The sequence below is a fragment of the Amblyomma americanum genome, chromosome 2, assembly GCF_052857255.1.
Source record: "Amblyomma americanum isolate KBUSLIRL-KWMA chromosome 2, ASM5285725v1, whole genome shotgun sequence".
Lineage (NCBI taxonomy): Eukaryota > Metazoa > Arthropoda > Arachnida > Ixodida > Ixodidae > Amblyomma > Amblyomma americanum.
In genome coordinates this window covers 152646158-152668845 of record NC_135498.1, presented here as the reverse complement: position 1 = coordinate 152668845, position 22688 = coordinate 152646158, and the positions used below count along the sequence as shown (strand labels likewise).

At 45.9% G+C, this 22688-nt stretch overlaps 1 protein-coding gene across 1 annotated transcript in view; it reads left to right on the top strand.

Moving 5' to 3' along the window:
* LOC144119181 (arylsulfatase B-like) overlaps window positions 1–22688 on the top strand; it is a 56184-nt gene that overhangs the window by 21490 nt on the left and 12006 nt on the right. The window contains exons 5-8 of the mRNA XM_077651870.1: window positions 8775–8885; window positions 14488–14613; window positions 18213–18339; window positions 19395–19691. Coding sequence (XP_077507996.1) covers window positions 8775–8885; window positions 14488–14613; window positions 18213–18339; window positions 19395–19691 — 661 coding nt within the window. The remainder of the gene's footprint in view (window positions 1–8774; window positions 8886–14487; window positions 14614–18212; window positions 18340–19394; window positions 19692–22688) is intronic.

Genomic DNA, 22688 nt, shown 5'->3' with positions numbered 1-22688 from the left:
ACCATCATCCTGCAGAGTTACACATCAGTACACTAACCACTACGCCATGGCACCTGTTCATTTGGTTTGCTGCCTTTATTTCAAAAACTAAAATGCATCCTGCACGAACCGAAAAAGTGAGCTGGTTTACGAACAATTGTTCTCATTTTAAATTATTCATGCATGCCACTTTCTCCAGTACACTTATCCACTCAGGTACACATGATATTAGCATGTCGAACAGCCAGTCGGCGTTCCCACATGCTATGCAAACTCAACAACATCAGCGCGTGATACGACACACCATCATTGTTCTCGGCTGCCTTAAAGCGAATACCGTCATGATTTTACGGAAAATCTTTCATTAAAGCTCGCTCTAGAACATCCCAAATAAAAGCACCTTCCCAACACTATGTAAATACATTTTCAACAGTACAAAAGACAATCAACACCCAATGTTAAAAAAAATTCCTTTTCCGCCATCCATGTCTTCACGGCGAACACCCCAGAATTCAGTTTAAAGGAGAAAATTCTCGCAGGTAGCTGCTCAGGCATCCGTTTTACACGTATCAAAAAAAAAAATTTCTCCGCTTCAATACAGTACAATGACCGATACACAGGAACAGCAAGGGTACTTAAACAAGATGACCCTCTTTCCCCTCTTTTGGGTCCTTTCTCTATGTTTTCTCATTGTTACGCAAATAGCATATAAAATAGGTTTATTCACAATAAATACGTACAAGGCTTGTGGCGAGTGAAGCCACAATTCTTTACAGGTCGCGAGGTAGGTGCCTTCGAGGCCGTGTCAGCTGAGACCGGTACCCCGACGTCTTCTATCACGGGCGTGCTTGCACACTGCCTCTTCCTCGTTTCCGCTAGCTTAAGCTGTGGCGGTACGAGGCGTTTTTTGTAACACTGGTTAAATATTCCATTGAGAATCGAGTACGTAAGAAACTGGTTGCTTGGACAATTTTACAAAAATAACTCTACGCTCCACCAGTACAGGCCGAACAGTTTATGATACAACAAACATCGGCACAGTGCTTGCCAAGGGTACCTGACAAACTGTACGTAGAAAGGGATACTCCTCATTTCACAAGCAGATGAACCGGTTAGCAACTTGACGCAAGGATAAGTGCGCCAAAGAAAGGCCACCAGAGCGTACGCGGGAGAAAAGGTTGGTTAGACAAGTTTTTTGATGAGATGAAGCCCATATAACACTGCAAGAAAGGTGCTGTGCAGCTTTCATATATAATCACCATTGAACACTGCAAAATCTGTAGCCTGCACCACATACCACACTTTGCCGACAAAAAGCAAATTTCGAGCGGTTACACGTGCAAACACTAACACTAATTTTGCCTTCCAGTTTTCTGCTTTGTTCCTAAACTCCTTTGTCTGATGTGTCTAATATATTGCTCACTGCCCCTCTATTTTTCTTGTGCGACTCCAAGATACTTTCTTGGAATGGACAACCAAGTCAAATTCTCATGTACCCAAGGGTTTCCTTCTCCACTCCGCGAGCCAAAACAGCGCAGGTGTTTAGTAATTGAGAGCACTAACACTCGCCTTACAAAAACCGTTGACGATAGCACAGGTGCTTGGTAATTGAAAGCACTCCCACTGGCCTTACAAAAACTGTTGACCCTAGCACAGGTGTTTGACAATTGAGAACCACTCCCACTCGCCTGACAAAAACTGTTGACCATAGTCTAGGTGTACGGTAATAGAAAGCACTCCCACTAGCCTTACAAGAACAGTTGACCATATTTACAGCATGGCTAGCGCTTTCCTTAAGAACACAGAATATGACCATATCAATGGCATATGCCAACACTCGTACTTAACATGACTGCAACACAGCCCCACAAATCGAATTTTTTGCGCGGACACTTCTGCAGAACAGTTCGATGTATATAACGAAGAACACTGGCGACAATGCACACCTTTTCTGCACTGAGCGTTGAACCGGAAACCTGTAAGTACTTTGTTCACGACTACATAAGCCAACAGTCGCTGAAACCAAGGAACAATGGGCGTTTCTTGTATTTGTGGTGTTTATAAATGGGAGACGAATAAGGCAATTACAAAGCAGAAGAAAAAACAACCACATGCTGCCGGAGGGATCCGAATCCACGACCTCCGAAATTCACGACCGGGGCTTTTCCAACTGAGCTACGGCGACGCCTGTCCAATCTGCTTTTGGGGGTATTTATGTGCAAGCTAACCGAACCTTGAGAGTGTTCACCAGCGCCACTCTCGTCCATAGCGGCGGATGTAGCCAGTTCTTTATTACCGCGAGTGCCATGTAGAAACGTGATCGAGCGGTGAGGGCGGAAGCTGCGCGAGAACCCCCTTGTGCTACCTACGGAATCAGCACCCGCAGAATCGGGGTCCTCGTTAGGTATTGAGCAGACAAGAGAAGTGAAAAGAGGGGATGGTTACCGCATACATGACGGAAGCCAACAGTCACTGAAACAAGAGAGCCTAGTGGTATCTTTTTAAAATTGTGGCGTTCATCAATGGGAGATTATAAGGAGAATTATTTCAAAGATAACTGATTAGAAAGGAGAAGAACAAAGAACCACATGCCACATCCTGCACCCGCTGCCCCTAAGCTGCTTGGTTTCAGTGAGTGTTGACTTCCGTCATTTACGTCGTAACGATCGAGGCCCTTTTTTCTCTTTCCTTTTCTTCTTAACAGCTAACGAGGGCTTCGATTCTGGCATTCCTGAAGCATAGGATAGCAGTGTTCTTGCACAACTTCCACCCTCCCCGTTCGATGATGTTCCTACGTCGCACTCGCGGTAATACAAGACGTACTACGTCCGCCGCATATAGACGAGGGTGGCGCTGCTGAACAATATCTAAGTTCGGTTATACTACACATAAGTACCCATACCCCGAAAGCACAAGATTGGAGACTGGTTGCAGTAGCCCAGCTGGTAGAGCCCCGGACGCGTAATTCGGAAGTCGTGGTTCGGGTCCCACCGGCGTCATGTGGTTGGCTTTTCTTTTGCTTTCTAATCAATTATCTATAAAGAATTACAGCATTAATCTTCCATTGAAGAATATCACAAATAAAAAAACAGGAAGACATCCCCTATGCTCCCTCATGGTTTCAGTGACTGTTGGCTTCCGTCAAGCGTGACAATACGAGGCCCTCTTTTTCCTTCCCTTGTTTGCTTAATTGTTCACGATTAGTATAATTTTTCACACCTTGTACGCCATGCGCACGACCTCCAAAATGACCGATCTAACTATTATGCGCTCATGTATCGCAAATATAACCTCTTTTGAGACCTGTTGCTATTCCTTCTCTAAATCTAAATCAATCTGGAGCAAGGCTGTGAGAGCAGTAATTCAATCACAGCACACACGTATATATATGCTCAGGGCCGCTTGAATGTTAGAAAGACTTGAGCGACCTTTTATGCCGAATGTATGATGAGGATAAAATTATATATGATTACGGTTTGCATCCTCGCAAGCTATATATATATATATATATATATATATATATATATATATATATATATATATATATATATATATATATATATATATATTATAATTTATGTTGGTCAAACTGACTGGACGGGAACCCGCGATTTGCTTCAGCTTTATAATATCGTCGGTGTTTGGTATAAGTGTCGTGTGGGAGCACGCAAAGGACGGGGAGAGCGTGCTGCAATAATATGCTTCTGAAAAACATAACAATGGGCCTATCTTACGTTTTGACGTTTAGCAAAATAATACAGTGCCACCAACAGGGCTTGCCAACTTTCCATTGTTCAAGTCATCAATTGCCTTAGTGACTTATTTTAAAATTATCGGAAACTCCAGCATTAGATTTGTCTCGTCGTTTACTTCAAGAATAATGGAATGGAGACATCCCTAGAACTGTTCAGGTTAACCGTACGGCTCAAAAAGAGGTGTTTGTAAAATTCACAAAAGACTGATTTCTATGCCATCGCTAGTCACTCGTCCATGAAATTCAATTTCATTGATCTGATTTCGACAAGCAAACATTTTTTTCTTACTAAGAGCCCTCTTCGCAGGTGCTTCACAAAGCAAGGCCTTCTCCGCACTTGCCCGTATATGTGTGCCTTGAAAGCGTTCCTTATCCAGCATTTCCATTTCAGATGTCACCGTACGTATGCCTCCGCTGCATACGCCCGGGATTGGCATTCCTCTTGCATTAGTGCTCTGAGATTACTCTTAAGCAGACTGCGATGCATTCTTTGTTGTTTGCAATTTCCATTGCTCTTTCAATTGCCTTATTTTTTATCACCTCTTTAAACACTCCCATCTGACTCTGCACTCTGAGAACCAATTTCTATCTCTCCTAAGGCATCATTCACAAACTGTAAAAGCTCATCGTGCAGTTTCCAGAGGTGCAGCCTCTCGTCCTCTTTCCCTCCCCAATAGTCAGAGACATTAGACTAAGGTAACTAAAGGACATGGGAGTCACACCATAATCTTGACAAAGCCGCAACAGGTCGAATGGAACATATCTAACCCGACATGGTTAGTCTTTTGAAAATGAGCATACCGAACTGTATAGGGCTGGAAACGCACTCACAAATATCATACCAGTCGAATTCATGTAATGTCTCAATAAGTGCAATTGTGGAGCATCTCTGATACACCACACGCTTGATACGCCACAATTAAATAACAGGCGAATAAAATCTCCAAGAATGAAAATCAGGCGTGGAGTGTCAGAGAATTTTGGGATTTTGTCAAAAAGCATTAATCTTGTAATCGGTTTCCTAGCTGCGTAATTTGAAATAATTTGCCATTTATGCATTAGGAAGATACAGTTATACAATTAATCGCCCAACAGAACATAGAGTAACAACTTGAATACCAAATTGTGGCACTAGCAAGACGCACCCAGCCGCTTTTCCTACAGCACGAATGACGCATAAGTTTGTTTTATCGCCCTCTGAAGGGTTGCACCATGCGCTTAGTGAAAGCCTCACAATCAACCGGCGTGTCTTGTAACGCCACAATGTCAAAGTCATGAAGTATCACAACACATTACAACTGGCTTTGCCTTCGCCGTTCTGACAACACTCGAATATTTAGGATTGCTACAAGAGCTAACTCATAAATGGAACCAGCAATCTCACATAAGCAGGCCGAGCGGACAGCAACCACCTTCTCTAACGGCGCCCTACCAGGCGACCGAGGCACGGTAGTGCCTATTGAGAGGATTTGTTGCCGCCCCTCATGAGAGACGACGCCCGCGGCTTGGTATGACCGCGCTTTTTCGTTCTAACTTTCACTTTCCATTCGCGTTCAATCTGCTTCAAACAATGCTCCTTACCGGCGTCTGCCACTTCATCGTAGCGTCATTTTAAAGACGCCACCTCCGCATCCGTCGCGGAGATGTCAGTTTCAATCGCTCTCTCACTGTCACTTGATAGGGACTAAGCGTCGCCCACTCGCTGGGGTTCAGCTCCAGGAATGGGAGCTGGAGTGGCCACTTCCTTCGATGTGCCGCGGTCGCCTGTCCCATTTGCGTCTCCAAGCGTAACGGCAGTTAGAGTGGCCTGTTCCTGCGACGCGCCGAGGACGCTTCCGCGTTGGGGCAACCAAGCTTGTCCAGTGTTCCTTTTGGCTGCAGCGTCGACGCTGAAGGCGCAGCCGCACTCTCTGCTTCATCCTCTTCCATGGTGACGTCATTGTGATCTTCTGAAGCACTTCTTTCAGCTTCCCTTGAATATAAACACACAGTTTTCCTGCACGTGTCCCAAACTGCTATACTCGATGCTCTTGGGAACGCTGTAGAGGCTCCGTATGTGCACTGCAATGCGGCATCGAGGACACAAAGGCGTCCGTCCAAGCACATCAGTAAGGGAGGTACCGAAGCCGAGACGCTAAAGGTGTGGGAGGAGTGCAAGAAGAATGCCTTTCTACAACACCATGCGGACGACACGCGTCGTAGACTCAGTTCCATCAAAACGTGACACCTTCCGCTCTCACGTATAACGCCCTTCACCTCCCCGTACGTGCTGAATGCTTTTGTATGGCCTCATTTCACATATCAAACGCTGCTCAAAGTAACCTCAAGCCCAGCTCTTGCTTCGAGGGATCAGTGACCAAGCAGGTGCGCTGTTCAATGAGTATCTGAACATCTTAAACTAACATCCGCTTGGCCTCGTCACTCTTGAAGTTGACGAGCGACACATGGGGCTTTTAGTATGCTCCAATTCCAGATACTTCTTTGATGAAATCAGCGTCTTCAAGTGGCTGGCTGTAATCCTTGATAGGGAACGGTCGGCTAGCGATGTCGCAGTGCAACATTACAGCACGCTTCATCGTGTCCCCTGATGGCAATGGTGGCAGAATAACAGGGTAATCCCCAGGAGAATCATATCTGTTGATACGACGCACATACCTTAACACATATAGCTTAAAACCTCCCATATGGGTTCATACGGAACATATTTGTGACTTATATGAACTCGTATGATGCAGAAGTGTTCATACTAGGCGTATTTTATACATATAACTCCTATGCTGGCTATATGAGCTCGTACAAGTCCCAGTTGTATCACATATAGCTCGTAACACATATGAAATCATACTAGACACATTTGAATTCTTGCGAGATTTTTCGATAGGGTCGGATTTACTTGCGGCACAAATATCATCATCATCATCATCATCATTGTCATCAAATGCTGCCCCCATATCGCCACAATTTGGTCTCTAATGTCACTGACTCGCCTTTGTTCCCAAACCCACTCTGCTTTGTGCGTGTCTCTTAATGTTAAACCTATCATTTTTCTTTCTATATATCTCTGCGTTGTCAACTTAAGTGGAGCCCTGATTTTAGGCACGAATATATATGACCAGAAATATCGCTCCCTGGCATTGTTCCACCGGGGAAAGATGAATGTTTCAACGCTGTCCTTGACCGCATTGGCATGGGTGGTTGGGAGCCAATCGCTCTACTCGAACCCCTTCCGCCATAACACCGCAAGGAGTTCTCCTCATTACCTGCAATATCGTTTCGTTCCGTGCAAGAATTTTGTTATTTTTGTATCTGCAATATAAAATTCACTGCACAGCTGTTCAGCATCCATACCTTGTTTTACTGGCTTCTGATAGTGGTGTAGCGCTAAGCGCGACATCGCGTAACCTCGCGTGAGGTCATCGCCGCTCACCTGACCCTCACCGTGACGTTACCGCGAGCATGCGACCGTCTAAGCGCGCTCCCTGCTTGCTGATCAAGTGACTACTTGTCGCTTCTAAATTTATGAACGAATAAGCAGTCGCAGCAGGCTAAAAGAAAATGATGTCGGGCGCAACGGACGCCAGGATTACACCGCGCAGTTTGCGCCGCAAAAGCAAAGATTGTAAGGGAAGGCAGTTCTTACGCTGGTCAAACACATAACAGCGCTGGAGGTGAAAGCTGTGTCATTTTTATTGGCGCGGGAACATGACACTTCTGACACCATGTGGCAAATGAAGCCGCCACGTACAGTAGCTATGGAACAACCTATATTTATTGCCCGCGCACCGTAAATGGCCGAGCACGTTGCCAGACTGGCTGGCGTGCATCATACAGTTTTAGCGGTTACCGACTCAGACGGCTGATTGGGTTAGAGAAAAAAACGAGTTATTGACGTCCTGATAGAATTAAGGAGAAGATATGGACATGGGCAGTGCAAGTAATGCTAAGGCTAGGTAACCGACTATCGTTAAGGGTAACAAGTACCTCAAGAAAACACCAACTAGCAGGCGGCGGCAGAATGTTAGTTGGGCAGATGATGTTAGGAAGTTGGCGGGGATGAAGTGGCCGCAGCTGGCACAAGACAGGGTTAATCGGAGAGTTATTGGGGAGGCCTTTGTCCTACTCAAGGTGCAGTAAGGCTGATTGTGATGATAATGTTAATAACGAGGACATCATTTCCCTACTCTTTTTGGTGGTTTTCTGTTTCGCGCTGAGAGATTTAAAGCGCTGGCGATGCAGATCAAGCAACATCTATGCGGCCGGTATGCGAACGGCTGTGGTGCGTTGCAAACCTTTGTAGAGGAGGATACCTCTGTGTCTTCAGATTAGAGCCCAAGTGGTTTTCATCAGTACCATAACGTGTTGCTTGTAATGCATCCTTTGTGATCAAAATGTCCTGAAGGTAAGATTTTTTGGTGCTGCCTCCTCTAATGAGTAGGACTTCCACGAATGCTACACCAGCCCACTACACGGCTCAGAAGGAAACTCCTTGGGCTACAAACTTTTGAAAACCATTGTACATTAAAAATTAGTGGCAGCGACGAGGTGCTTTTCAGTAATTATTTATGACATCCCAATTGAAAAGCCGGTGCGTGCTAATAAAAGTCATTCGCAAGAGAATATAAATGCACTTGAAACACACTGTTGACATTAAAAGTGTGCCAGGACAACTCTATCGATTTATTGTTGATGTAAAAAATCTAGTCACAGGCTCTTTTTCGCTATGCTGATGTTTCGTTCCGCAGCATAAGGGGCATTTATTGCAACAAACAAATGGGTTAAGAAATTGTACCCGTACTCTGCTCCAACAACTAATGAGGAAAAAAAATGCTGCACGATCACAGTTTGAAATGAATGAAGGTGTGGCCTACACTCAGAGATCCGCGCTCAAATTACTTTATCCATGAACCGCAGTTTGCTTGCTAAAATCGCCCGTGGTGGCGGAACCTGCATTTTAATGCAGTGATCTTTTGGCAGAGTGTGCATTTGGAGTAGGTGCACATAACTGCTCACAATGTCACTCGTTTTCGTGTTTATCCGGTAGTGGCACCTGGGGTACTCCAGCGTCGTCTACACCCCCACACGGAGAGGCTTCGACTCTTTCTTCGGCTTCTACAACTACGGGCAGTACTACTACAGCCCCTTGACCAGCCTGGTGAGCTCACCTGCACTCTAAAACATCAGTCCTCCTCCTGGGTTTATGCCTGTTTTGCTTTGCTTCTCGCTGCATCCCTGCCCTTTCAGTCAGTATATCATTTAACTGTTTTTCATCGTATTTATTGAAAACAAAGGACGTGCCTAAACATATCGTGGAAGGGAGCGGTGCTCGTTATTAGTAATATGTGAGTGAAATGTTTGATTTTAAATGTCCTCATCTCTAGTAGAACAGTAGTTTGGGCCCGTTGGCTAATTTCTATTTTGTAGCGAAAATTCGCACCACCAATGAAACGCACACACAACAGCAGGGCCGAACAAGAGAGGACGGTGCTGCAATTCCAGTTGATTTTATTTGAAAAGATTTGACGTTTAAATACATTCAGTTCTCGTGACGAAGAATCTGCTCAGAGTTCTAAAAAAAACACTTTCATTCTAAGGTAACAATAGTGCAGGCATGCTGATGAAGTTGTCACCAACATTCTTGATAAAAAAAAAAGCTATGATTTAACGCTCAAGCTTCTTTTTAGCGTAACCCAGAGACTGCCTTGTTCCTGCATGTTCCTGATTTGTCTTGATGGTCCCTGCTCTTGTGTGTGCGTTCCATTTATTGTGCGCATTTTTATAGATTCTCCTGTAGATTTGTTTTTTTTCTCTAAGCAAAACATGTTGGAAAACAAATCACGAATAGAATCAATATATTTTGTCTTCAGCCATTTCTGTCCACGTTTCTGACGCTTCATACGGCTGCACATACATTGAAATACCATTTCAACGAGCTTGAAGGGACTCTGAGGAAATATTCATCCGAGTAAGGAAAATAAGCATGCTACTGCTCATTTCCTTCAATCGCAGTAAAATTCATGGGTTCGAGTAGTTCCGGAAAGCATTTATTTCATACTACGGGACACAAAAAAAATATTGGATGTTAACGTGGCATGGCTGTCGACACCATACCAGAGTTCTACGCGTACTTCACGGTGGCGCTGATGTAGGACGACGCACAGTTGCTTTGCACATTATAAACCTGAGCTTAAACTTGCGCGAAGGCCGAGACAAACATTCATGCAAAATTAACAGCCAACAGCGCACAGAAATAGCCTTCATGGCTCGCAGCTAGCTCATGACGACTTTCTGCAAAATCAGTTTTTGTTAACTCGCCGGATGAAGCGAGGTCAAAAACGCAATTAGAGCAAATAATCCTCAGTTTCATGCACTTCAATGCTTATCCCGCGTTCATTGCTAGTAAATTTACGTGTGCTGTGCCGCCTCTCAGCCGTACTGCGAGGCTGGGAGAGGCAAGAAAGTCAGGAGTCACTCCAATTCGAATGAAGGCGCGAAGGCAAAGCTTTTACGGCAACCGCCTGGAACCCCTAGCTAACACCAGCTCGGCCGCAGGGAGCGCTAGAGTCCGGCCACTTCCGGCTGCGTTCCTCTCCAAGCCCATGAGAAAAGTGTTGTGGTTGTGTTTTTTTTTTCTTGAGCGCGCCCCCTAAATCTCTCCTTTATCACGTGCGACCGTACACCCTACAGATCTCTTCTGCACCATGCTCTCTGATGTATTCCTGTACTGTTTCTATTGTCGTAAATTGGGTGAGTAGTGTATCTTCATGGCGGGCGAACACTGCAACAAAGGCTGGACAAAGACAAGAAACCGCTTGTCTTGTCATTTTCCCACCTTTGTTGCGCTGTTCGCCCACCATGAATGCTTACCAACTCGCTCAAATCTCAGCTTTACTCAGAGAATAACTTCATCTGGATACTAGAGAGAACCTTCTCGCCCACTTCGCCCGTTTTATTCTCAAAGCACTCAATTCTTATAGTAAGTTGAGTGCAACTATGGAAAAGAAGCCAACGTGGTATCAAGCATTTAGTCAAAAATGGCTGTGGCTCAACTCGACTTAGCCAGGATATACGGAGCGGAAAGCAACCAAACCAGTGGCCAATGTCGCAAAAGGCAGCATCCACGGCCTTTTCCGACATCGCCATCCGCTGCATTTTACTCTTAAGATACTCTTGTTGGCTGTGTCACTACTTCTCTACACGTGCCTTCCGTTATTCATTGGTTTCATCAATTTTTGCCCCATGGTACAGTCCAAAACGCATGCTTTACAAGGGGCTGGTGAAAACTGCAGTAAGCTTCGAGTTACCGTCCTTCAATGCCCAGCATAGAAGACAGCGACTAGCGACCGCCATGTGTCCCGAGAAGACTAGTAAGGCGCAGTGCAGTGCATTCGCGTATGCGCGAAAAAGGGGCTGGACTATACACGAAATTTCGTTCGGCGAGTGTGCCAGAAGGCGTAAATTAGCGACTTGCAAAAAAATGGAAGATCGTGTTCGCGCTTGACAACCTTATGGCGGGCATGTGCTACCTTCTCTGACTGCTGTGACCACGCTATTTTCCAACTTCACATCGGCATGATTCATGTGCTCGAGATATTGTAACGGCGCCCGTCACCAGTGCATACTGATAGAAACTGACTGCCAAGGTGCCTATGTCTCAGTTCGGGTGCTTGTGTTCTCCGCAATGGCATAAGTTCTTTGAACCGTCTGCGGAGTGCATCAACAGTTGCTTTCATAAGGCAGAATTTGTAATGCAAGAAACGGTGGAGGACGCTGTCAGACACTGACCCCAAGCAGCACGCCAACAATGGCTCGGCACTGGGCGAAACCGGAGAAAACTGGCTGCAGTACAGGCACTATACTAGCGTCTGACCGAGGCGCTACCCGGACTAATGTTGGAGCCAATGCAATACACTGTCTTACGATCAGCAGCCAGCAAGGGCATACAAGCTTATTGATTGGCTTCACTGACATTCCTTGGCTGCTACAATATTAGGCATCCAAGAATCGTCATTGGCTTATCTATTACAAGTAACCCGCCCAGCTCACCGCCTATCTCACATTTCCCACCCAAGCTTATCCACTGGTTATCACAGGCGCCAAGCTTCACTCACTGGCCACATTGTATATCATGTCGCTTAGATCATCATCATAAAGTCTACCTTACAGATCTAACACACAGGATTTCCTGCAGTCGTTCGGGCCTCAAACGTCAATGGAATGCAACTGCCTTCCCAGAAACATTGTTTCCATCAACGACCACTCAAACTCTCGAACCGCTTTGGTTAATATTGTATATTTACAAATTATATATATTGTGTTGTTGCTCATTCTATTTATTTATCTATTTGTCATCGTGTTACTGTTTTTATTCATACCCCTGTAAACACTTCAGATATATATTTTTATTTTGTTTGTTTAACCCACTCCCCTCTCCCATGCCTTTTCTAAAAAGGCCCTGAGGGTAATAAAAATAAATAAATATACATATTTCCCACCCAAGCTTACCTGCTGGTTGTTCATTGCATGCATCCGGGTACATTCATTTGCAGTCCCTTTACTCGTTCTCTCAGGTTGCCCATTAAGCAGTCTGCGTCTGTGAAGCCACCTTGCATCGGGTGTGGGGCCGCCAAGCATTGAGCGCGGTAATATTTTACAGCGTTGCCTGCCCAAGCATGCAGCACAGCTAATTGGCCCGTATTTGACATGTATTGGAAAAGGCCGGTCGTACAAATGACCAGAGTGAAACCACCCGTTTACAATATTGGGCAGATTAGCTGAGCTGCTTTGGTGTTATTTGCTTGTTGTCTCTGGTGTCTGCACTGCGAGCGGCCCTGCTTACTGCACAACACTCTGTGACATGACGCATGAGGTCCCCAGAACGCGCCATCGCAACGCGAAGAGGAAGGAGAAAAGAGGAAGAAAAATAAAGGGAGGATTGTTAGGCGAGTTGCTTCACCATTAAAGAAAGAAAATCGCGCGAAACACGGAACATGCCGCGACGTTTCCTTGCATTTAGAAAATTAATTCCTCATTTGGTGCTGGGCTAGCTACCACACAAAATCTTTCGCGTTACTGACTCGTGACTGTCCTAAGAATTTAAATTTTTTGTAATTATTCTTTGTATTCCAAAAGGCCCTGAGGGATGCCACAGTGCATGGCTGCGTATCAATTTCCACCACCTGGCATTCTTTGCCGTCTTCATCGAACTGCGCTCTCTGTGTCCGGAATTTGATCTGATATCATTGGGCTGAGCAGTCGAATGACGTAGCCCTTCAGCGACTGCGGCAGGCATAATTAGAGATATATCCTAAAAGAAAGTTCTGCACATTATAAACGCAACAGTTTTTATTTGATATTCTGTTTGTCATGCGTGGCAGGTGTCCGCAATTATACTTTCGCGTGATAATTTTAGTGTCTGTGAGTACTGCGAACTACGTTTGAGCTCTGATCGCCGGTTTATGCTAATGGTTTTTGACTGTTTTGTTACTTCGAAAGGATGCGTAAGAGCCAAATAAAGGTTTTGAGGTCCATTGAAAGTTTTGGGTTGCAGACATGAAGCGCGGAACTAATATTTCAACTTTTTCACAGCGCGTTACATCAGAAGGTATTTGAAAAATTTTGGTCGCCTTGGTTATTGAGTCTCGTGTTTAACTCCATCCTCTCAGTGTCGCAGTTTGCGTCTTGATGAAGGCCATAATCCGTTGGTCAACTTAGGTCACTTCTCCCTGTTTTGCCTATCTGCATGAATATTGTTGCTCTAAAACTCACTCATATGTCGGCTTGGCGCAAGTGCACCCAAAAGACCCAGGCTTTCAGGTGTTCTCTGATATCACCGCACTGCTCAATTTCAGTTAAGACGCGGCCTCAAAGGATAGCAAGATAAGTGCGTTGAGCAGAGCTGATATTCGGTGCCGAAGACTTGCGTGATTTTTTCTGCAGTAGTTTTCCTAAGAAATCATAATTCCCGATGCTTTCATGGTTAGCAAAGGGAGTTTAAATCTGCTTCGCTAAACGTGTTCGGATGTTGATGAAGGGCAGGAATAGGACTAAGGAAATTTGTAGTGTTGTGGTAGCCTGCCTAAGCGTGTTGAAAGTGGTCTAAACAACAGAGCATTTCGTTGGAGGAGTCCTTAATCAGACAAGTGTTAGTGCCTTTGCGGATAAATGTGAAGAAGCGGCAAAAAATGCGGTCGTGTGGAAGCGGCCACAGAACCTGCATATTTTATTCTTTCGATTCTATGTTTATATTTTTTTAAATTTTTTTTACCATATCGTATACAGGCCTGCAGGAGCACTCTTCGCAACACTTCCACTATCGGCTCAAGGGGCCTGAAAAGGCCATGCATACAGTTGAGCTTTCGAAAGCGCGCATAAGTCTGTGAACGCACTTAGATTTTGTTACAAAACTAAATGCAAACACAGGATCTGAATAAATATTTTTTGAGAGAATGCCTAAAAATATATGCTTAATTCTCTCAAACACACGTTTCACTTATGAGAGATCAGCATTGTGCTACAATAATTTGACTCTATAAACAGCACTTACATCAGGCAGACAGTAGAAGGTTTGCGCAAATAGAGTATCATTTTTAATAATATATCCCGGTTTGTTTCTGGCGTTCCGTACCGTGATGCAATAGAGCTGGCGTATGTTCCGTTCCTGTCTTGCCGCTGGCATATCGCAGCGGATACCTTTTGCACAAAGGTGTGGAGTGACACGCTCCTCTTTATGGTATTGTTTTGTCCTGCACATGCAGAGCAGCAACTGCGGTGTCGACCTGTGGGAGAACGAGACCCTGGTAGCTGACACTGGGGGAGTATACAGCACCAAACTATTCACCGACAGGGCGGTCAGTATCATCCGTCGTCACGACACAAAAAAGGTGCGCCACTTTTTATGACTGGTTTGCACTAACAAATGGCTCCGGAGCCGCGATTCTGAATTGTGAGCGACGACGGGTGTCAGAACGCTGCGGTCTTAAATTGCATTGCCAGTTTAGGGAAGAAATTCAGCATAGGCGCAGTGTCGCAGTATCTAAAATAAGCGCCTTCTTTTACTTTTGTCTACCACGCCCGCTCTACAGTAATTCGAAATTTCAGACGACGACCTAAAATTCTGATTAAAAAGGTCATTTCCCAGTGAAAAAAAAAATTGTTCTTCCTATGTCACATAGCTAGAACAAAAAGACACTTCTAAAGATGCAGGTAGTAATCCAGTATTTTTTAATGGCCTCTTCAGCATGCAGGAAAAATGCATCGCCATTTTCCTCGCAGAGCCATCGTCCATGACGACCTTCGTCCGCATTCTGGCTGATGTTCACTTTCATTCAGATCTTTACCAACTCCAGGGGCCTCATATGCAGTCAGGCTTCGCTATAATGAAACGATTCACCACAAAACCATGGATATATCGAGGGAATATCTATTCCCTTCTGAAGGTGCTATTAAGCTCTAAGTATATTGTATCTCGTTTTTACGAAGTAAAATTTTTCACAACGGGGGACATCGAGCCTGCCATTAACCGCACTGGCCATATCACGCTTAGTATATGAATTTGCAACGGTTTCCAGCACCTCTGTATCGATTCGACGGGGCAATGTTCAAGCACCGCGCACGGCCTGCTGTGTCGAGAACCGCAAAAAAACATGCGGAGAATATACAGTGCCTCAAGCGGAACCTCCCTGCAGCGTTTGACTCGACAATTTCTCTTGTTCGGCGTGCGTCTTGGCGCTGGCGCCCCATTGTTCGCTGAAACAGGGTACGGGGCCCACTGAAAAATGCCACGCTGCGCAAGGCCCGCTGCGCCTCGACAGAGCTGCCAAGGCCACTGCAGTGGCCGCGTTCTACTATATCCTCACTGCACATGGCCCAGTGCGAGTGCACTTTGCCCTTCTGGTTCCACGTGCCGTTTAGTTTCCACTTTTGTAGCATGGTCGCATGGCTAAAAGATATTCGCAGTGCGCGTCGCGTGCTTGACGGTGTCGAGGTCCGGTTGGTTTAACAGCACCAAGCGATAGATAAGGAAACCCGAAACCTACTTTTGTTGGCCAGAGGGCTGCCATTATCAAAACCTCCATTCTGGTGTACGCATTCTTCACAGGACACTCCTTTAATGCGAAGTTTGTGGCCCGCATTCTCGTTAACTGCGAGGGAAAGCCAACAAAAACGAGTACTAGCGACTAAATCGTCCGCCCCCCCCCCTCTTCTTTTAAAGCAATTGGTATCGGCTTCAGCACCTTCCAAACGCAGCTAAGCTTTCAAAACAGTTCTTCCCTGGCACCCTACGACATTATTCCTCCAAGACCCGTCCTCTGTCCTCTCAAGCCCATGGGGGCTGCGGAGGGGACGTGTGCGTGTTGAGCAAACTGACATACTGGATTGATACACAAGTGATTTGAATAATGAAATGAAGCACGCGTTTGTAGAAAAGATGAGCTGCTTAGCCCGGACAACTTATAAGGCTAATGAGAGGAATGGTATATTGTTCAGCTTAATGCGCCTCGTGCACCTTGGCTGAACGCGTGCGCATCGGCTGATACAGCGCGCTGCTTTTCAGGCCTTTTTTCCACTCGCGTGATCTGTTTTTGGGGTACCTGTACGTGTACTCGGCCAGGTGCGCGGTAGGGGCTCAGTGCGTGCGTTGAACGCTACCGTAATGCACATCGGTGGAACACTAAACGTCGATTGCGCTGTCGTTGGTGCATAGAGTCGCAGGTCAGCACAGAAGCCTCCGACAGTTAGCACCAAGTTCCCATGCCGCTATAATGAATAAATCACAGGGTCATTCTAGTTCATTATAACGAACTTCAACTGTATTCCGGCTTCTGCAAAAATCCCGGCTCCTTGAGAAAAATATGGAGATGTTGCATTGCGAGTATCAGAATACAATTATGGTTACTGACGGTGTATCGTGCTCGAAGAAATCTCACAAACAAAAGTCCTTTGAATGTATGAAACGCGAAACTCAGACGCAGCCTAAATATCTAGGCATTTATACGCCACTTAAAAGATGGGCCCCAAAACAAGGGATGTCTGATTTCTATAAACAACGCTTCCAAGTTACAGAAGGGATGTCTGTGTTCTTGGGAACCTTTCTTTAGAAACTCACTATTCTGTATGCATTTTCAAAGCCTACCAGAGGTCATTGCTAGGGGCGAAAAGAGCAATCGAATGGCGCGCATTAGCATACACTTTAAGAAATGTGCTTCTTGATTTTTGCGGCATAGTAATGCAAGTGCTGACGGATGTCAAAGACAGGCGAATGATATTAACTAGTAAAGTGATTGCCTAAATTCTAATAGCTAAGTTTTCTTGCTGTTACGTGTAAGCACCTGATTAAAATTAGAAATTTATAACCGGCTGTTTGTAGTGATCTTATCAATTTTCAGAATTTTCAAAACACGACTACGCTCGCCGTGGGGGCCCGACTAATTTGGCTCATTTCTCACGCCATTGGAACACCGCGTGCTTTCGGGAAGGTGCAGAGTGACGTCAATCGAATCGCGACACTCCTTGAAGCACGTGCAATGTGACATTCTCTGCCCCGCCCGCTCTGGAGCAGCAAAGTGGCGAGGAGCGGACAGCACGGCAGCACGGCCGGGCTGAGATTGTCGGGTAGTACGTGCGTTGCTGAGTGTCGCAATTAGGTCGCTTTGAGTCCTCCCGCTAGAACGCAGTTTCGGAATGGCGAGAGAAATGGCCCAAATTAGTTGAGCCGGAGCGGCAACTGTAATCATGTTTCCGATCTAAGGCTAATACTAATGGCCGGCTACAAATCTCTAATTGCTGTAAGGTGCCTAACGATAATAGTTAAGAAGTTAGCTATTAGTATTCAGTTAACTATACTAAACAAGATTTCCCGTTTTTTTTTTACGTCCGCCAACACTGGTATTAACAGGCTGCGAAAGATTGTTTCCTGAATGCCACCTGAATTCCACCCGAATGCCAGTATTTTGCCTGTGCTTGTGGCGAACTATGTGATGAAAGGCACAGTGTGACCATAAACACGCATTAAAATATGAATCCAAGACAGAACACGGCGCTGGAACCAATCTTTCATTAACGTGCATTGACATCGCACAGCTAAGGCGCCCGTGTGCTGTGCGATGTCAGTGAACGTTAAAGATCCCCAGGTGGTCGAAATTATTCCGGAGCCCTCCACTACGGCACCTCTCTCTTCCTTTCTTCTTTCACTCCCTCCTTTGCCTTTCCCTTACGGCGCGGTTCAGGTGTCCAACGATATATGAGACAGATACTGCGCCATTTCCTTTCCCCCCAAAAACCAATTATTATTATTATTATTATTTTGTGCCTCCGGTCGCTGTGTACGCTTCATAAGGATTTGAGACCAACTAGCCCACCAAAGCAGCTTAAACAGTGCACCACATTTCTGAGTGTCCAGCCTCCTTCTGCACCGCACGGTAATAAGTTCACGAAATTTGCTAATGGTCTCACGTTCTCCTCTTCTCTTTCTTTGTCACAGCCCTTGTTTATGTACTGGGCACCTCCTGCTGCTCACGGACAAGCAGAAAATTTAACAGCTGAGGCTCCACGAAGAAACGTGGCGAAATTTCCCTACATCGGCGATCGGAACAGGACGCTGCTAGCCGGTGAGTTCTTGCTGCCAAAGCCTGGCTTTTCTTCGAAAGTTCACCGTGGTTCCAATTCATATTATTGTCGCGCGCGCAGGCACGATTTCGGCATTACTTTCTTGTTAAAGTTATCTTGCTGGAATCGTTCAGGTCACTTGCCTAGCTACTGCTCCAGCGGCCTCATCTGGTACACTTCTGAACCAGAATTAAAGCGTAGGTTTCACGCTGTATCAGTGATGCCCGAGATGAAGGACTCATGGTATCTGCCGAATATCATGACGAACGTCTCAGATGCGAACCCATGAAATATAGATTTGGACTACAAAAGCAGCGACATGAGAAGCCTGTTTTGATCTTCGATGGCTAAGCAGTTTTTGTGCAATGAGCAGCAAAACATCCAAGCGGCAAGGAGACTAAAATACCACAACTATAGCCTCGTTTTAAAAATGATACTTCAAACGCTCCATAGACTGCCATTGTTCTGCGTTTACCTCTTGTCCATTAGTATGGCTTAATACCGCTGCGTGTTTTTTTTTTTTGAAGTTAGAGAACTTTGTACACAACATGTCTGGTGCAGTGAATGGGTCCTTTATAACTAGCAGCGCTCTGCTTAGTACTCGCTCTTAAGTCTGGATGCCTGACTTACAGCTTAATTCGGTTCCTCGAGATGTGAGGCCAGCCTTTGACGGAGTGCACAACAGTCTTGCTCGGCACATATTTATTTATTTATTTTTATTTATTTAGCAAATACTGCCGGCCTGTATTACAGGCCTTAGGCAGGAGTGGGGTACAAACATATTGATAAAAATAACAAGTACATTGCAAAAGAAGCAGATAGCGAACAGAGCAAAAACCAGTACATACAACATAAAATCGATTACAAAGACATAGAACATATAATGACATCGATCCTGGCAGCAAACGAAGGCATCGGACTTGGCCCAAAACAAGGATACATAAGAGCCCTATGCCTCCAATACTGATTACCCGCTTAATTGCTCTCATCACCCAGTGCCTTATAGGTAAAAGAATGGGCAAAAATGGACTGCTGCAACGTTTTCCACTCTTACCAGGCGCCATAGACGCGCTGGACGAGTCTGTCGGGAGGATCTTCAGCGCCCTGTACCAGCGAGGTATGCTGGCCAACACCGTGCTCGTGTTCACCAGCGACAACGGAGGTGGTCCCTGGGGTCACTACGCTAATACCGGCTCCAACTGGCCCCTGCGAGGAGCCAAGGGAAAAATCTGGGAAGGCGGTGTACGCGTGCCGGCCCTGGTCTGGAGCCCTCTGCTGCGGAGTCTCCGTGGTTCCCTTGTCACACGGATGGCGCACGCTGTCGACTGGTTGCCTACCCTGTACTCGGCGGCAGGTAATACAGAACTTGCCTCGGGCGGCGTAAGGCTGGTTCATATGAAAGCGAAAGAGCGATTGGGCGGCGCGTCGCAGCGAAAATTTCCAACTTGCTGGAACCTCGGCGCTTATCGCCGTGATCACTCAAAAACAATTTTTGCCGCCGTGCCGGCAAGATTCGCTAGCGTTTTCACTTGCATGTGAACCAGCCTTAAGGCGTTCGGCTACTGAACACGACGTCGTGGGAGAAAAACCCGGCTTCAGCCGCCTCGCTCCTGGAGAAAAATGCAAGGCAGTGCAGTGGGATGTCTGGGTTTGTTAAAGAACCTCAGGCGGCCGACTTTATTTCCAAGCCCTTAACAAAATGCGGTCGCGGAGGCTTGCCAGTGTCCATCGGGCCAAGCGACCTTCACTCCCCTCGGCATCACAAGCGGACACGCCAGGGTCTCCTATCGCCTTTGAAAGCATCCGTTTCCTTCAGGGGTGCGCAACTCCGGATCTGTCGCAGTCGTTGCTTGAGTTCGTAATCTCGTCAATGCTCGTAAATGCCTTCCAGGTGCTCCTTGGGGCAACACGTCTGAACGATGGTAGAGAGCCACTGATTCACGGCGGTCACGAGGTACCAACAGTTCACGCCTGTAGCACACGCATTTGCTGAAAGTCGTCACGGCAAGCGCCGACGTCGCTAATATACTTGAACGCTCCATATAGGCGGCTTATGTAGAACTATCGGAACCATCATCATGATCAGTCTAACTGCGTTTACCGCTGTAAAATGGCCCCTCCCATTTTCCTCTACTTAGTCCTTTCCAGTACTAGCGGCGGCAAATTTATTCCTAGAAACTTCGTAACGTCATCCGCCCACTTGATGTTTTGACGCGCCCTGCTACGCTTTCCCTCTCTTGTCATCACTTACGTTGCTCCAAAAGGCCATGCGATGGTTATCTTGCCTGCGCATTACATATCCTGCCTATGCCTATTTCTTTCCGAGTTCAAAACAAACCAAATCAAGTCAAAAATCTTTATTTCCGCATCGCATAATGCTGATGGACGTGGGTAAAAATGGTCTTGACTGGGCCCACGGCCCTTTCGATACATGGAAGCATAGCATACAGCAAGATTTAAAATTTTTTTGTTAGTTGTAACAGAACTGTAAAGTAGAAATATATATAGAAGTGAATATTCACAGAATCAGTGGCAATACATCTGTATGCATCAGTGCACAAGCAGTTCGTTTTCGCCTTCGGTTTCGGTTTTTTGATCCATTGCACACGGATGGAAGTTGATGAAGACCACGACGTGCAAAGTGCAGCGCGAGAGGCTTTCGGTTTAGCATGCGGTTTGTTCGGCTGCGGCGATAGTCAAGAGGTATACCTCTTGAGTGTGTGTGTGTATATATATATATATATATATATATATATATATATATATATATATATATATATATATATATATATATATATATATATATATATATATATGACGCTCCCCATTAGCATCGCGGCGATGGCGCAGTAGTCTAATGCTGTAGCCAATACAGCGGATCTCTTCACGTCGGCCTGCGTCCGGAACCCACTCATTGTCGTAAAGAGAGTTTTGTTTATTTATTTGTGCTTCGAGGCTTCATGCCCAGGCAAGAATTTTTCGCCAGCAAGGTGCTTGGTGCTAGCGCACAAAAAAAAAATAGATGATATCCTAGCATTGTTAGGCCAGGATATACAGCGGATCTATTGACGTCGGCCAATACAGCGGATCTCTTCACGTCGGCCTGCGTCCGGAACCCACTCATTGTCGTAAAGAGAGTTTTGTTTATTTATTTGTGCTTCGAGGCTTCATGCCCAGGCAAGAATTTTTCGCCAGCAAGGTGCTTGGTGCTAGCGCACAAAAAAAAATAGATGATGTCTTAGCATTGTTAGGCCAGGATATACTTAGCGAAAGCGCGGCGACATCTGGTTCGGAAGAGTTAATATATGAAACCCGTGCACTCACTAGATGCGCCTTTACTCACTTATTAGTAGTGCTGATTAGTAGTGCTCGCTGATTAGGAGTGCTTTAGGGCTCCGACAGGATGGCTCCGTGCATCTGGAGCATTTCCTTGGACCCTGGAGGGACCTGGCTTCCGGTGTTCGCGGGACAAAGCATTTATAGTGTTTTTAAGACACGGGTTTGGTGGACATTCTTTGACAATTGTGTGTGTTTGTGAGTGTGCTTGATTTCTTCATGCACCTTTTCCTTTTCTCTTTTCCTTTTCTCTTTTCCTTTTCTCTTTTCCTTTTCTCTTTTCCTTTTCTCTTTTCCTTTTATCTTTTCCTTTTCTTTTCACCATCGTCTTCTCTATCTTCTCTCCTTTCACCCTCATCTGCAGTAGCAATCCAGGCCGACAACCAGACAGACCTCTCATGTTCCATGAAAATTCTTCTCTCTTGAGCGGTCGGGGGCGTAAGCGTGCTTAGAATTTTCTTTTCGGCACTATTTAAATGCAATAAAGATGAAAGAGCCGTCGTGGTGGAGTGGTAGAGTCTCCGCCTCAAAGGCCAAAGTCCCTGGTTCAATTCCCAGCCTCGACACAGGTTTTTTTTTTGTTGTAGTTCAGTGAGTGTGCGATGGTTTCAGAGGCTCCCGCCACAGACCACCTGGTCGATCGCGGGGTTGGTCACGTGGGGCGGAGCAGCTGCCAGCGGCGCCGTACTAGTCACGTGGTTGGTCACGTGATCGGTGACATGGTTGGTCACGTGACTGGCCACATGGTTGGTCACGTGATGCGGCGCGACCATGGTGGGACTGCGAGCACGGCGAAACTGCGAATTCGTGGCCACTGTAGCTTTCGCTACAAAAAGAATCGCCGCCGCTTTAGACCGCGCTCCGTTTAAAACTAGCTAAGAGCCTTCTAGATAAGGCGCCAATAACAGCTACAGGAATCTTGAACCGTGTAGAAACTGTTGCGTGTGGCCACGATACCGTTCCAGGTAAACAGGGTGGCATCTCGCGTCACAAAATTGTAAAGTCCCGTGCCGGT